Here is a 16,732-nt window from a genome sequence, read left to right on the forward strand (position 1 = left end):
ATACAATCTTTAAAATAAATAAATAACTATTGGTTGGTGATAATTGGACCTACATGGAGTGATCTTCTGAGGAAACGGAATGAAGTGGTCGTGTTGGAAGTTTGCAGGGAAAGGGTCCGGACAGTTCCAATCATCAGCAAGCGTACTTACTTACATAGAAAAATGTAACATTAGCAACGAAATTTGTCCAATATTAATTTGAGTAAATACTTTCCCCTTAACTTTTTAGAGCTCAAAATATTCCTACTTTGTACTTATAGTAAGAACAATGTTTCAAAAGTCTCCCCACATATACTTTCCCGTTTTCTAAGAAAGATGTGGCAGACAAAAAGCAGATAGTCAAAGGGACTTCCTAGCTTTCATATTGCAGAAATCTAGACTTCACTCTACTTTGTTCATTATTTTCCCTGAGGTGATTAGGATAGGGCAGAGAGAGGAAAGCCAAAGAGTGAAGACAAAAAAATTTTTTTTACGTTTTTGGCTGGCAACACCCAAGCCTTCCCTGAAAATCAGTCCTTTAACAAGAAGAGTCCTCTTCCCCAGCGCGTACACTTGCAGTACACACTTTCCCAACAAAAAACCTACAATTGTGGTACAGAAATGGCTGGACAATGGAATGCTACCCAGAAGGTCCCTTGAGGTCCCAACAAAGTCCCCAGTATGTCATCAACCAGAAAACTCAGGTAGCCTTACTCTGATCACCTGGGGGGAATAGCCTAGACTACCTTTGGGATGCTCACACACATACAGTCCTCTGAAAAAATCTAGGGCTGAGAGAAGGGACAATAACTTTACCAATATGAATTGTTATACACAGGCAGGTATAAAATATTTATTACAACATTATTCATTACAGATGAAGAAACGATACCGTTTTTACACAGTCTCAGAGGGAGTGGCAGGTCTGGGTCAGCGGCACTGCCACCGGCAGAATGAAACTGGGTTTCGTCCCCAACTCCAGTGGCAGAGGGGTTCTACGGGGGTGGGAGGACCCGTCTATGTGACTTCAACAAGCGGTTAAAAGCAAGCTACTCCTGAAAACACAAAACTGTACAACATAATCTTTTCAAACATTAAAAACATAAGAACTTCCTCCAGAAAACGCAGGTCCAAACTTCGGGTTTTACACAAACAACCGGGAGCCACGCGTTTGCTTGTTCAGGGGCCACAGGTTGCTGTTGCCCGTGTTGGAGGTGCTGCGCTGGCACTGTTTGCAGCGCCGATACTTCTCACACTGGTCCAGCAGGAACACCTTGTCTGAGGCCCTGAGGAGAGGTGAGCACAAGCAGCGATTAGCAGGTGGGCCCTGGGCTCTTGCTGGCGGTTTAGCTAGGAAGCCCGTGCAGTGGAAGGGATAGAAGAGAAAAGTAACCCTGGGGTCCCTGCCCTCCAGGAGCCTACCACCCACCTGTGATCTCCCACCTGCAGTCTCTCCCCCTACACGCTGCTACCTGCAGCTCATCCCAGCCTGGCAGCTCCTGCTTCCAAACCTCTGATACCTCCCCAGCCCCAGTGAAGAAAGGGTTCAGACTCGGTGCCTTCACAGTACTGAGCCAGCCCTCCTCCCCAGCCACACCCACCCTAACTTGCCCAAGGTCATGCAGCCAGGCTTCAAAGCCTCTGTGTTTGTTGCTTTGCCATGTGGATGCTCCTTTACCCGACAGGCTCCCCGGAGACAGTTTGAGAAAGAAATCAGGCCATCAAAGTGCTAGTTAACAGTGATCACCCCAGCAGACAGTTAAGAGTTCAGTAGAAGTCACAAGAGACGAGAGGCCTCTGGAGAGTTACGAGCAGAAGAAGGGAATGAAGGCAAAGAGGGAGAGGACAAGAGAAGCTTGAAACTGAGAGGAAGGGACGAAAGTAACTGATTTTCTACTTCAGTAATTTTTCTTGATTATGCTGGACAGCGCCTGGTACGTTCCTCTACCCCAGCAAAATTTCTACAGGAGTATAATTCTGTAAAAAGCAACATCAAGAACAGCCTTAAAACGAAAAATAACAACCTTGGCAGAAGGCAGGGGAAGACCTACCTGGCTCGCCTTGGCAATAATATGGAGTATCATGTGCTAACTGCAAATGTATGAACCTTGTTTTTGCTTTTGCTTTGTTTTCTCTTTAGAACCAATTCCTTCTTCCCACCTGCTGCCTGCTGGAGTCCCTGCCCACAACTTGGCCTAGGCCCTCAGGGAACAGGTCTGCTCTGCCATGTCCTTGGAATAGCTATGTTGTCCTGTAACACAAGGTTATTTCCCATGTCTCCTCTATCTTTGGTCTAATGTTGGGGAAGCATTCTTCCAAAACCCTACTAAAATCCTCCTCACTGCCTTTTATCTGCTTTCCCCCAACATGGAGGAAATGGCTTGAACTCCCTTCTCCCCTTTGCCTTCCTCTTCCGAACAACCAAACAATCCCACTTTCCCTTTGGAACCTATTTTCCACGTCATCCCTCATATGTTCATTGCCACAAAATACGGATTCTACCCATTACAAAAACAGTCCCCAAAAAATGTCTTAAAAGAAAATCTAGAAGGAAAGGGAGAGTTATAGATCAAGGTCCATTATAACAAATTGTATCTGTGATAGAAATTAGTTATTAGTTGGAAATTTAAAATATTATTTTGGTATATCCAGGTTTTTATAACATTTGATTATATAGGCTTAGTCTGTTTTTTCAAGTTTTTAACGTTCTGTGAAATCATACTTTACATTTGCAAAGTATTATCATTTTTTTAAGAGTAGTACTTTTCCACCTCTTTATTTGATCCCCCAAACTCCTGTGTTAGCTAAGTCAGGAAGGTGTTTACTTTCCTCATCTTACAAATAAGGAAGGTGTTTACTTTCCTCATCTTAGCTGCTTCTCCCAAGCTAGTGTTAATTTTCAAAGCTGTGAGTAAATTCCCTCACTCTAGATTATAAAAAGACAGCTGCAGAGAGGAAACAGGGACATAATAATACATTTCAGGAAGATGTTTTTGGCTGGTTCCATAATGGCTTTCTCACTTTTCCAGTTGCCAGTCTTACCTTGGATGAGCATTCTGTAAGCCTTGGATGTCTTCAGATGGAAACTCAGTCTGCCTGTTTCCAACTAGTTCCTGCCAAAGAGAATTCCTGTCCTCCTCCCCCAGTGCCTACCCTCCACAAAAAAGAAAAGAAAGTCGCCCTGTGCAGAGGCAAGATTAGGGCAGAGATGGCAACTATATAAAATACAACACAATATTCTCCAATCTCATATTCACAACAGACATCAAAGCACTTTTTCCCACTAAACCCAAAATTCTTTTCTCCACCAAGTTCTCTAGGCAGCCACTACTAATCAGCTATAGTTGGCACTTGAAGCCTGTTTGCCAACCCATGATTAGAGGAAAGTAAGCAAGGAGCAGAGGGCATTTTCTTTGCAAACAAAGAACTTCTGGACTCAAACAGGTATTACCGCTCGAAAGCCTTCTCCTCCAGGTCCCGCTGCCTTTTCATTTCAGCACTCCGTTTCCAGTCCTCCTGTAAGCTTTTGTTCATTTTTTTGACTCGCTCGCGCTCAGCATTTCTGTCTGCCAAGTGCCTGGAGAGAACAGAATAGTCGGATTCCATTCACAATACTGGGAAGGATGTGCACCATCCTTGGCAGCCCCACTCCTTTTATGGTAAATTAAACAAAAACCTCCCAGTTTTGTTCACTACTCTTTGAAATGTACTAGAAGGCATAAACACTGTAAAAATAAAATAAAAATTTTTAAAAAACATAGCTCTGAAGGGCTCTGTGTTACAGGTAGCAGCCATCACTAGGTGTCAGCACCCTCCAATAAAACTCAATAACATGCTCTGTGCTGGTTCACTTTTCCCAATAGCATGGCCACATTCTCCTCTAACAAGCAGTGGTCCGAGCACTCATTATAAAGATTAAATGAAAGAATATGCAGAAAGTACCAATGCCTGTCATACAATGGGAGCTCAATGACTGAATGGTGCCTATTATATATATTTTTATAACTTTTTTTTTCTTTTCATAGTTTAATTGTAGTGTGAAACACATAATATAAAATTGTGCAACTTAACCACTTCTGGGTGTACAGATATATCGTCGTCGTCGGCAGCCATCCGTCTCGAGAGACGATGGTGTAGCTTCTTAAGTGTCTATCTGCACCGCCGAGAATGGCTGTGCAGTCCGACTCGGGAGTGACATGGCATCTGTCTCCTCCCGTGTTGAATTGACATCTTGCGATGACGCTGGAGTGTCCTCTCCAGTGGAGCTGAAGCTACAGAGCCTGGGCAGGGTGATATGGAGGGTCTGCTGTTGCCCATGCAGCAGACCCCCCCTCTCTTCGCAGCTGAAGGGTCCAAGGGAAAGACGGAGTCAATACAGCTTGGCTTCAGGTGCGCCGCAGGAGTTGCCGGTGTTGACTACAACGTCAAACCGCCTTAGGGACTCCGGCTCCGGATTTTCTGTCGGGGTTTACTCCCTTAGCCTTTCCCCAGAAGAGGTATGCCGCAAGGCAGCGGAGGTTTTTTGGAGTCAGAGTTTTCCTTCTCTGATGTACCCTGACTGGAAGATCGAACCAGCGACACTTAGCTCGCAGGCCGACGCTCAATCCACTGAGCTAAACCAGCCAGGGCATGCAGATATATAGTATTAAGTATATTAACATTGTTGTGCAACCAATATCCAGAACTCTTTTCACCTTGTAAAAATGAAAATCTATACTCACTAAACAACTCCCCATTCCTCCTCTTGCTGGCCCCTGGCAACCACAATTCTACTTTGTTCCCATGAATTTGACTACTCTAAATACCATATGTAAATGAAATCATATAGTATTTGTCTTTTTTGCGTTTGGCTTATTTCACTTAGCCATAATGTCCTCAAGGTTTATCCATACTATAGCATGTGTCAAAATTCCCTTCTTTTTAAGGCTGAATAATATTCCATTATATGTGTATACCACATTTTGTTTATCTTTTCATCTGTGGTTGAACATCTGGGTCACTTCCATTGCTCAGCTATTTTGAATAATGCTGATAAGGACATGAGTATGCAAATATCTCTTCAAGATCCTGTTCTCAATTATTTTGAATGTGCATCCAGAAGTAAAATTATAAAATTATATTGTAATTCTGTTTTTAATTTTTTAAGGAACCATCAGACTGTTCTCCGTGGTGGCTGCATCGTTTTAAATTCCCACAAAAATGCAACAGGTTCCTATTTTTCCACACCCTTGCCAACACTTATTACTTACTTGTTTTTTCATAGGAGCCATCCTAATGGGTGTGAGATAAAACCTTTTTCTTTCTCTCTCTCTCTCCCCTTGCTTATTTTTCTTTATCTTTCCCCTTTACATTATATTTGCATTTTAATAGTTTTGTCTATCACTAAATAGACCATTTTCTTCCTTTTTCATCTTTTGAATAATTTACAAGATGTTCTTGGTGTGTGTGGTTGTAAGCAAAATCTGTAATTGTTCTTGATTTGTATGTTTCACAAGGCAATCAAACCACATATATTATAATTCAAAATAAACAGTAGCACATTTTATCTTTGCATTTGTGAAAAATTATTACACTTTTCAGCAAATGTATAAACGTTTTCTTTTCATAAAGTCCTAGGAAAAATAAGATAGCCATCTTATATGTATACATTAAACTGATATACATATGCATCTTAAATAGTAAAAGACTTTATCCTACATCTACATAAGTGAGGTGCAGGGGAAAACATGAACAATTTACTAACTGCTTATTTCATTCAGACTGTCATAGAGTTGACACTCCAGGATATATATATGATTGTAATTAAAATGTTTAATTGTATAATATAAAACACATATTTTAAATCTCACCTTCGTGCCTTGCCATCATTAGTCACTGGAGTAGAGAATTGCTGTATCTCAAGTTACATAAGTTAAATATTCAATAAAACATGAAATACCTCTTATTTTGGAAAGGCAGAAATATAGTTAAATGCTAAATGGCATCTATTTCAAACAGAGCAAACAATGACAGCTGATGGTTGAATAAGGCTCACTGCATACTTTTCACAGAATATGGAAACCATTTGTTAAGAAACAACTATGTCATTGTGGTTTTGATTTGCATTTCCCTAATGATTAGTGATGTTGAGCATCTTTTCATATGCTCTCTGGCTATTATTATATTATTTTTGAAAAGAGAGGTTAAAAAGTCAATTTAATTTAAGTGCCTAGGAAGTGAGAAAATGAAGTAGGGTTAGAGGGGAGGCAACTAGTATTCTCACAAAACTGCTTGTGGAAGCAAACTGCTGTACCTTTTTAGAAAGTAAACTGTCAGTATCTGGTAATATTTAAAATCTTCCATATGCTTGATCTAGCAACCCCACTTTCAGAAATTTATCCAATAAAAATTTTTTCAAAACTATAAATTATATATATATATATATAGCCAGTATATATTAAAAATGTTTAATAAAAAATTGTTAAAGCAAAATATCTGGAAACAAAGTGAATGTTTATTAACAGTGCAAAGGTTAAATTATAGTAATTTATATTATAGATATTATTGTTATTAAATTAGAAGAATGAATTTCATATATACACACTGCCATAGACATAAATTAATGATTCATTATAAGATTAAAAGAAAGGTTGGGTTGTAATGTATAAGAGCCCATAGGTCTCATTTTCATATACAAAAATAGAAGGGAAAATATATGTGTATATTGTTTTAATATATTTATAAGGAATAGGAGAAAGTATAGACATTTACATATTAACCTTAACACTGACTACTTGGACAAGGGAAATTATTAATCTGTTTTTTAATCTCTCTACTAATTGACATTTTAATTAGCATGAATTGTTATATTTTTAAACAAAAACACAAGGTTTTTTAAAAACGATAAAACAAGTAAAAAATACTTCAGCAAGCTTGATTACACAGACTAAATTACTCCCTCTAAAAGGAAATGACCTTCTATTTGCTATACAAAGACCTAAGAACACATTTTGAGAAAGACCAGAGGGCAGTGAGTTAGAAAAGATGACAAATGTGGGAAAATCTGGAATAAAGCAAGGATCTGACCCATACAGAAAACAAAGTCTAGCTAGCTGTGGTCATAGAGATAACCAAATAAAGACCACAGTTCATATTTGTTCAAAGCTTTGCAGTTTCTAAAAATGTCTCCACATACATCATCTCATTGAATTCTCATAGTAAGCATATATAGGGCAGGTGTGATTATCCTTATTTTTCATATGAGGAAAAGAGGGCTCAACGACCGTGTGTGTGGTTTGGCTCGGGTCATACCACTTGGAAATGACACAGTTCACCCTCCTAACTCCAGTTTCAGAGACAACTAGAGAAGCCAAGGGCTAGAAGCAGAGGAGGAAGCCACACTAATCTCTGCAACAAACACAAAGTGCCAGAACAGGCAGTGACCGCGCGATAGAAAGGCAGAGTCGCCATGGTATGAGAAGCCTGCTAGCTCTAACACAGAAGCTTTTTACAAGAATTATTTCACTTAACCCTCAGACACCCTGAAGGTAGATATTAGTATTATCCCTAACAGCTGATAAGGAAACTGATGGCCTCACAGGTGTGTAACATGACTGATATTCACTAGTAAAATGGCTGAACCACATCAATCAATCAGGATGGACATTGGAAGTGGTATTCATCCATGAGGGGTAAGATAATGAGCGGGGTGGGGTGGGGGATCCCAGGGAGGGGCTGGGGCAGCCTGGGCAGCAGGGTGGGGCACTTGTGGGGCTCAAGGCAACAGCTCTTTTTTTAAGTATAAAAATATTTTAATATTTAAGACATAGTATAGACATATATTGCCCTGGACAGATGCAAGACTATCCCATTCTGACTTGATGCTAAAGCCATGCACTTAACTGCTCTTACCTCTCTCAACTAATGGCCCCACCCCAGCTGTATCACAATGTACTCCATCTTCAACCTACTATTCTACTCATATTTTCATGTCTGAACCTATTTGGTATAGAACATAACAGGTCTTTGCACCATCCCACTGACCATTTATAAAATTTTAATAAAATAACACTTCTTTTTTTTATTAGTACAACTGACTTCTAACAAGAGGAGACTCCTTTGAGAAAAGCCCTTTTGGAACTCCTGAGCACTTTAGTAATTGTATAAATTCCCCATTGGTCGGTGCCTAATTAGGCCTTTTATAAAAGTAGGTGTCTGTTGTTTGAATTTAAAGGTACTTGCACTGATATGGCATGACGTCCTTCTCTGCCTCCCCTGTCACCTTCACCCCCCCGCCCCCAGCAATCATCGGTACAGCTTACTACATGCACAGTTCTTTGTTGGAAGGGGGTTTAGTGCAGGTTGAGAAGGGTCCTGAGTTTCACATCTGTGTCTACTTGAGCACAACAGAACATTTGTGGCTCACATTGTATTTCCAATGGATAGTGCTTGTATGGACAACTCTTTTAAGATGTTGTACTGAAAAGGGAAGGGAAAATATGAAGAGGTAACTAGAGAGAGAAATTGGTCAAGAGAGTTTATGGGGTTTTTTTTAACTTCATAACTTTTCTTCATAGGGTGAATTATGAGGATGCATTGAAATTAAGCATATAATAATCTTAGAACAATATTCTGCACATAGTAACTCCTCAGTGTGTGCACTGTTATTATTGCTTCTCTGCTGCTGCATGAGAACAAAAGAGAGAGAAGGGGGAATTGGGAACAGAAGGTAAGGAAGAGAAGGAGGAGGAGGAAGAATGACCCGGGGTCTCTTACTCTTCTTGTGTCTTCTGAAGCATCTGCAGATCCCACTTTTGGTTCACCAGTTCATTCAGGATGGCCTTCCTCTTGCGGCTAGCAGCTGCCTCCAGCTGGCACTTCATGCACTTCTGTTCTCGCTCTCGCTTCACCGCCAGCTCTTCCTTACTCTTACCAAAGATGGGCTCAGAAGAGTCTGGCTCAGATATGGGCAGCTGGGGAAATTTGTTTTTTATCTGAAACAGGGACGCACATAATGCAGGTTACAATTATATCAGGGAACAAACTTTATGCACGAGGCTGAAGAGCAGTAAAATACCAAAACCTTACAGGGAGGAAGAGAGGCCTCAAGATAACCAAATAAACAACACATTGCAGTATTTACACATATTTTCAAAATGCTATTGAAGCACTACACAATTTATGAGTTAATAATTGTTCCCTTACCTGTGCATCCAAAGCTTTCTTGTAACACTCTGTTTCGTCCTTCTTATCTTTTATATACTTGGCTCTTTGTGCAGCAAGTCTGGCAGTTAAAAATAAGAGAAGGTGAGGCCAAAGTTTGTTACTGAGTCTTCAGTAATACATATTAACAATCATCAAAACCTGTCTAATAAGTATTAATAGGAACAAGAGCCTGGTAAATAAAAAGTCACATTTCCTTCCAGGAGCTTTTGTTTTAAGAAAGAAAATAGTAATTCAGATCCATAGGCTAGTGGACAATGTATTAAACACAGGACAGATAGGACAGGTATAAGCAGGAGACCAACCATATTATACAAATGCACTATTACTACAACAGGCACTCTTCCTCCCCCGACTCTTTAAAACAAAGTCTAGATAGGAAAGCACAAAGGGTCTATTCATTCTCTAAAATTATTTCTCATAAGATTCCTTTTAAAGAAAAGTGATCTTTCCTATTGTAAGTTATGATTCATATCCAGAAAACCCACATAATCTGTAAAATGGATCAAATGGAACACACATTTCACAGAAATACAATTTTTTGGTCACAGAAACTAGTTCTATTTGTTTTAGAAGTCTCTCTCACACTGGAATAACCTTTGTAATTGCTCTCCTAATCTCAGTAGCAGAAGCAGGGCACCCTTAGGAATGTTTGAATTCTGTGGCTCTGATCCCATCCTGGGTCCCAGATGACCCAAACAGAACCCCTCAGGTTCTCTTTCCTGAAAATTTGGAATTGAGACTAACGTACAACCACATTTGAGCTGGAATAAAGATAACTAAAGACAATGTCATTTAAGAAACTGTGGGTGGAGGAGAGGAAAAGCTTTCATTTCATGGCTTTTTTACATACATTCCTGCCCAAGTTCCACAGGACATCCCTACATACTTATCATAAAACCTCAGCTTTGCCTTGAGATCACCTGGGAAAGGCTAGGATGGATGCCGTGTTCAAGACAAGTCCTTTCCAGCATTAGTGATCCCCAAACAATAGAAAATGAAACTCTATAATTAAAGTAATTATAGATTGGCAATCATTACTGTAATGATCATTATAATAGCTTTTTCATTTTTCTAATGAAATCTTATGCTATGGCACTGGCTGCTTAGCTGAGTTTGCTCAGTTGGTTACAGTTGTGCAAAACTACCAATGCTGATTAAATCCCACATGAACATAAGCTCCACATGAAAATTCCAAATCTGTTTTCCTGAGTGTGTCTAGCTAGACTCACTCTTCTGTGAGTTGTATTTGTTCTAGGCGTTCCATCAACTCTTTGTTGTGTCTTTGGCTTATTTCCTTTTTCCATCTATTATCCATTTGTTTCAGGAGACTTTGGAGATGTTCCTTTTGCTTTAAAGCATTAGTCTCAGGACTGAATGGCCGTTTATCAAATAGGAAGGATTTCTAGAATGAAAGAGAAGCAATTTATTTATGCCATAATACCAAAAAGCAACAAAGAAGACTAAAATCAATCAGGAATACTTATTAATTTATAATATTTATAAATCCTCAACACAGTGATCAAGCTAGTATTGAGGTAACCTACAGGATAATATGAATGTGCTCAAGGTTAAGTCTGAGCAGAACCAACCAAAGCCCACTATGTGAGAGGTGAAAAAGGACTTCATGAAGGAGGTCCTGAGCTAGCACATACAACACAGAGCTGGAACGAAGAAGGAATTCAGAGTGAGTGTAAAAGCATGAGTAAGGACAGAGAAGAGGTGGGAGGAGGGAGAACTGAACACTCACTCCAGGCCTGTCCATTCTAGACACTGATGATTCAATAGTGACCAAGAACAGAGACCCACAGACAGCCTTGCCCTCACTGAGCCTGCACTCTGGTGCAGGAGGCAGACAGTGAACATGTGAAAAATACATCAATAATTTAAGGCAGTGATAAGTGCAAGTGACTGGGTGGGAATAGGATTAAATTGGTTGGTTATTAGGGAAACCTTTTCAGTGGAGATGACCACATCACCTCCATTGCAAGTATCAGGAGACCTGTGTCCCAGAGAGTAGGAACAGTAAATGCAAAGACACTAGATGAAAATAAGCTAGACATGTTTTTATAACCAAAAAGAAGTGGCTGAGGCATAGTAGACAAGGAGAAAGTAGAAGTAGAGAAGCCCATTGAGCGTTGGCCTGCGAGCCAAGTGTCGCTGGTTCAATTCCCAGTCAGGGCACATGACTAGGTTGCACATCAGGTCCCCAGTTGGGGGCACGAGTGAGAGGCAACCACACAGTGATGTTTCTCTCCCTCTCTTTCTCCTTTCCCCTCTCTCTAAAAATAAAATAAATAAAAACAAACAAATAAAGTCAGATCATATATTAAAAAAATAAAGTAGAGGAGCCCAAAGCAGGTGGCAGGAGCCAAATCATGTAGGACCCCATAGGTCAAGGTAAGTTTAAATTTTATTCTAATCTGACTTCCGGCCAAGATGGAGGTTTAGACGGACACGCTAGGTCTCCCTCTACAACTAGAGAGGAATACAACTACTTCAAAACAAAGGATAACTAGAAATTCCAGAAAATAAAACTACACGGAAGCCCAACATATGAAGTTATAAACCAGCGGTGCCATTTGGGCAGGTAAGAGTTAAAGAGGGCAGCACTGTTTGCGGTCGCACCTGGGACAGCGGCGGGGGCGGCGAAAAATCCCGGCTGCAGTCAAGCCCCTGGCAGTGCGCGACCCCAGCGCTGGGGAGAGCGGCGCCGCATCGCCTTGAACAGTGAGGCCCAGGGGGGCGGGAGGACGGATCCCGGTCTCCTAGCTGAATAACTGTGTGAATCCATCTTGGACCCCCGCCCCCAAAGAAAGCACCACAGGGCTGCGAAATAGGTCGCGGACAGGCGCCGGTCGCTGGGTCGTGACCAGTACACAGGCACTGCCCCCTACAGCCGGCCCAAGAAAACAAAACGCATCTGTCAAAATGAGGCAGACAACTATAGAAATCCCGGTGGCACAGCTCACCAGGCAACAGATAGAGAACCTGACAGATGAACAGATAAGAAACCTGTCAGAGGCTCAGTTCTGGGCCATTGTTATCAGGTGGCTTACAGAATTCACAAAAGAGCAGGAAAAAGATAAGAAAGAAGCGAAAAACATTCATAACGAAAGGAACAAAACCACATACGAGACAGATGGTGAGGAAAAAATCCAGAGTTCATTTCAACAAACTGGAATATGGAGAAGGAACAAGCAGTCAACCGATGCAGAGAGAGGAAATGGGAAGCAACAATGAGAGGATCAGAAACCTCTGGGACAGCTATAAAAGGCCCAACATAAGAATCATTGGTTTGCCAGAGAGTGAGGAAGATGAACTAGAACTTGAAAAATTGAGTGAAAATATAATAAAGGAGAACTTCCCAGACTTGGGGAAGGGAATAGATCTGCAGGTCCAGGAAGCAAGGAGAGTTCCCAAGAGACTGGACCCAGGGAGAACCACTCCAAGACACATTATAATCAAAATGTCAAAAATTAAAGATAAAGAGAGAATCTTAAAAGCAGCAAGAGAGAAGAAAAGAATTATGTACAAAGGGGTCCCAATTAGACTATCAGCTGACTTCTCAAGGGAGACCCTACAGGCAAGAAGGGACTGGCAAGAAATATTCAAAGTAATGAAAATCCAAAACCTACAACCATGAATACTCTATCCAGCGAAATTGTCATTCAGAATAGAAGGACAGAGAAAGTGTTTCCAGGACAAAATAAAACTGAAAGAGTTCATTAGATCCAAACCACTGTTATATGAGATGTTAAAGGGACTGGTTTAAAAAACAGAAGCTAGGGAGATGAAACAAAGGCAAACTAAACAGGCAACGAGAGTGGAAAGGAACTGTGGGTACGGGAAGCATATTGGGGGGAGGTCAACAGGGAGGGGGAGTGGGGAGAGGGAGGGAGATGATATAGGAATTGGGGATCATGGTAGGAGGGAATGGAATAGACGGAGAGTGGTTGGGAGGAACTGTATGCACAACTAATGGACATAATCTAAAAGGGGGGGACAACTGGAGGGAGGGGGGCCACCGGGTGGAGGGGAGCAGAGGGAAGGGAAATTGGCACAAATGTAATATTTTAATCAATAAAACACATTAAATCTGAAAAAAAATATTTTATTCTAATCCAATGAGAGGCCATTAGATATATTTTGGTTAATCATTTTGAAAGGCTGCTGTGTGGAAAATAGATTGTAGAAAGACAGGAAGGCTAACAGCAAGCCTAATTAGGGAGGGTATTGCAGAAGGTCAGCCTTATACTGTGGCTTAGGCTAGGGTGGTAACATTGACAATGAAGAGATGTTAGATACATTGTAAGTAAAGGCAACCAGACTTGCAGATGGTTGGATGTGAGGGAAGAGGAATCTGGAATCGTGTGCCTGCAACTCTCTGCCTAGTGATGCCACTTACTAAAACGAGAAAGCCAAGAGAAGAACAGGTTGAGAAAAGGAATCAAAAGTTCTGTTCTTGCCTTTTTAAGTTTAAGATGTTTATAGATGTATCAAAGAGGAAATACTGGGTGAGCAGAAATAAATATAATCTGGAACTTGAATCTAAGAGGAAAGAGAGATCATGCCTAAATCTCAAAAGCACAATGCTCTAACCTCCCTCCCTGCAGCCCCTGCCTGGAAAGTCCTTCCATTCAAATCTTTTCCTAACTCCTGAATACTAGGTCTTCCCAGATCTCTGGTCTGGATCAAGTGACTCTCCTCATTGCTCACATAGTGCTATGTTCAGACTTAGCACAGCATTTAGTATACCACACTCATCCCATTAAATCTGTCCCCCCACTATCTTCTCTAGACCTCTTTAGAAAGGAACCTTGTCTTATTCATCTTTGTATTCCTAGCCCCCAGTACAGTGGCGAGCACATAGAAATTCAATAATAAATGTTAGATTATAGATAAAAAGTATATTTTGTTAGATTTATGTCCAGAGTGGCAGACTACCACCTAGACAGTGGGTGAAAGGAGAAAGATTCGGGCAGAAGTAAAGGAGGGCCCACGGTGACTGAAAGTCAATGACAAAGCAGATGGCTCACCTCCATCTGAAGCTGGGTTTCTCAAACTTTAACGTTCCCACAGATCCCCTAAATATCTTATTCAAATGCAGATTCCCATTCTGGAGGTCTGGGCGGGAGCCTAGGTTCTGCACTTCCAGCAAGCTCTCAGGTGATGCTGGTTCTTTCTTTAGATCAGCTGTTCCTGGGGCAGGACTTGAGTATACTGTCCCCTACCACCCACCCCAGCTCCTGATTGGGAATTTCTGTCATTAGAAATCACTGCAGTGACTCATAGGAACTAGATTGTGAATGTGTGTGTGGTGGAGGCTGACCCTGGACCACTCCTACCCTAGAAGGGAGGAAGATTCAACCTTGCACAACCCACTCTTTACCTCTGCCAGTTAAAAACCGGACCAACCTGCAATGCAGTGGCAAAGAAAAAGAGGCCATATACTAAGCCTGACAAGCTCCGAGAAGCCACGTGATGAGCCTTACAAACTCGGTGACCAAAAGTAACCACACAGGCTGGTCTGATCACAAATTCCTAACTGAGCAGGTCAGACAGCAGGTAGTCATGATCCAGGCCTATAGCTTCATTAGCAAAGATCAACCTTTCCCTTCAGTGAGCTCTGTCCATTGTTCTTATGCATCTGGGATGACATATCTTTAAAATCTCAGAGTAATTTTCCTTCCTTACCCCTCGAAAGCACGAGCACTGGTACCAGAGCACAAGACCACAGAACCCACATTGATATCTTGCTCCCCGCCTACCCTCTGTATGTGCCGTCAATGTTAGTTATCTTGTACCGATGTAAAAGAAGTATGTGTTTCTCCGTTTTGCCTTTTATCCAGTCCTAGAGATTTCTCTGCTATGCTTTCTTCCACCTCCTTAATCTCCCGCCAATGGATTTCATGTAACCTTCCTTTGATTCTAATGTATAAAATAAGCTGCAAAATTGCCATTCTCCAGAGCATTTCCTCACTGCTTTCCAATTTTGCTCCTAGATATGTACTCAAAATTTTGGCTCTAATAAACTCCTATAAAACTTTTCTATAGGCTGGACATTTCTTTTGTAGACAACAGAGAATGGACCCAAAATTCACAGGTGGGGTAGGTATTCACAATAAAAATTCCAAAAAGAACCTTACATAATATCCAGGTTTGTCATTCTTGTGGATTCTCGTGGCTTCAGCAACTCCAAGATTATAGGCAGCATTTTTTTGATTCTGTTCTCTAGCAGCCATACTTCTTAACTTTAGGCCAGGAAAAAAGTTATAACACATTAGAACAGAGCCTTTAAAAAATTTAATTCTATAACATTAAAATAATCCAACCACGGTAGAAACCAGTATCTTCATAGGTTTATAAAATTGGGTTGGAGAAGGTGTTTTATTTCCTGCACTTGGGCTTCAGGCAACACCCGTACAGAGACCAAAAGGAGGAATGGAAGATATCATAAGTGGTTACCTGAAACCACAAGTGCAGGAGAGGGCAATGGGGTCAGTTTTAGAGACCACAGGCCAATTATTGATAGTGCAAATGCAAAGGTGCCATTCTATCTTTGCATCCTGAGATAGGCCATGATTTTGAAGAAAAGAGCCTTGAGCAGGACTATGTTTTACCAGAAGTCAAAAAATAAAGCCATATAAATTCAGGAATTCTACCTTTAAAACTTAGCCCTTAGCCTGCTTGAATAGTCATCCCAGAGTTGTTTACTATTAGTGAATCTAAGTTTTAGTCCTGTAGTACATAAACAATTACATATCTTACCATACAGGCATATGATAGAACATTTGATTTCGTTAAAGAATGTATTTATTTTTATAGAGTGGAGAGGGGAGAGAGAAAGAGATGTAGAGAAGCATCTACGTACAAGAGAAACATCAACTGCTTGCCTCTCGCACACCCCCAACCAGGACCTGGCCTGCCACGCAGGTATGTACCCTGACTGGGAATTGAACTGGTGATGTTTTGGTTTGAGGGACAGTGCCCAACCCACTAGGCCACACCAGTCAGGGCTGACAGAACATTTTAAATGGCATTTTATAATCATGTTTTACTGTTCTGTGTTAAATACTCTAAATCAAGGTGTTGAATTACCTGGCGTTTCAAGAAACTCTCTTGATGTTTCAACATTTGATATTGCTGTATGAGGTGCTCATCTTCTACGTCTCTCCTCTTCCTCTCCTCACTGTAGTACAATGGGGTATTGCGTTGTGCTCGTTGCAAACATACATAACACATCTCCTACAATACCAAGTTTTAGGACAAATTAAATTTTACCCTTTACTTTTTCACCTTCACAAGCTCTCCCAAGGCTGGGGCTATCAAAAAGCACACATTATAAAAGGATACATTAATGATAATTAGTAAACTGAGATTTGTAGAGTGGGTCCCACAGATATATGCAAGAGGATTTACTGAACTTTCATTGGATCAGAAGTACCTATAGCAACTGAAAATTAGTAAGAGATTTCCCACCCCTGTTTCTGTTAACTAGTAGATTTTGACTGATAGATTTATCACAGTCCAGTTTCAGGTCCTGAGTGTT

General features: G+C 40.9%; 1 protein-coding gene across 1 annotated transcript in view; it reads right to left on the reverse strand.

Moving 5' to 3' along the window:
• Positions 1–822: 822 nt before the first annotated feature.
• The window catches only part of CCDC81 (coiled-coil domain containing 81), a 35,570-nt gene continuing 19,660 nt past the window's right edge, over positions 823–16,732 (reverse strand). The window contains exons 9-15 of the mRNA XM_090267806.1: positions 16,282–16,428; positions 15,330–15,434; positions 10,413–10,585; positions 9,163–9,241; positions 8,734–8,951; positions 3,431–3,556; positions 823–1,265 (exon numbers count right to left, since the gene is read on the reverse strand). Coding sequence (XP_090123932.1) covers positions 1,124–1,265; positions 3,431–3,556; positions 8,734–8,951; positions 9,163–9,241; positions 10,413–10,585; positions 15,330–15,434; positions 16,282–16,428 — 990 coding nt within the window. The 3' untranslated portion in view covers positions 823–1,123. The remainder of the gene's footprint in view (positions 1,266–3,430; positions 3,557–8,733; positions 8,952–9,162; positions 9,242–10,412; positions 10,586–15,329; positions 15,435–16,281; positions 16,429–16,732) is intronic.

The sequence above is a fragment of the Furipterus horrens genome, unplaced genomic scaffold (genome assembly GCF_987537825.1).
Source record: "Furipterus horrens unplaced genomic scaffold, mFurHor1.1.pri manual_scaffold_2, whole genome shotgun sequence".
Taxonomy (NCBI): Eukaryota; Metazoa; Chordata; class Mammalia; order Chiroptera; family Furipteridae; genus Furipterus; species Furipterus horrens.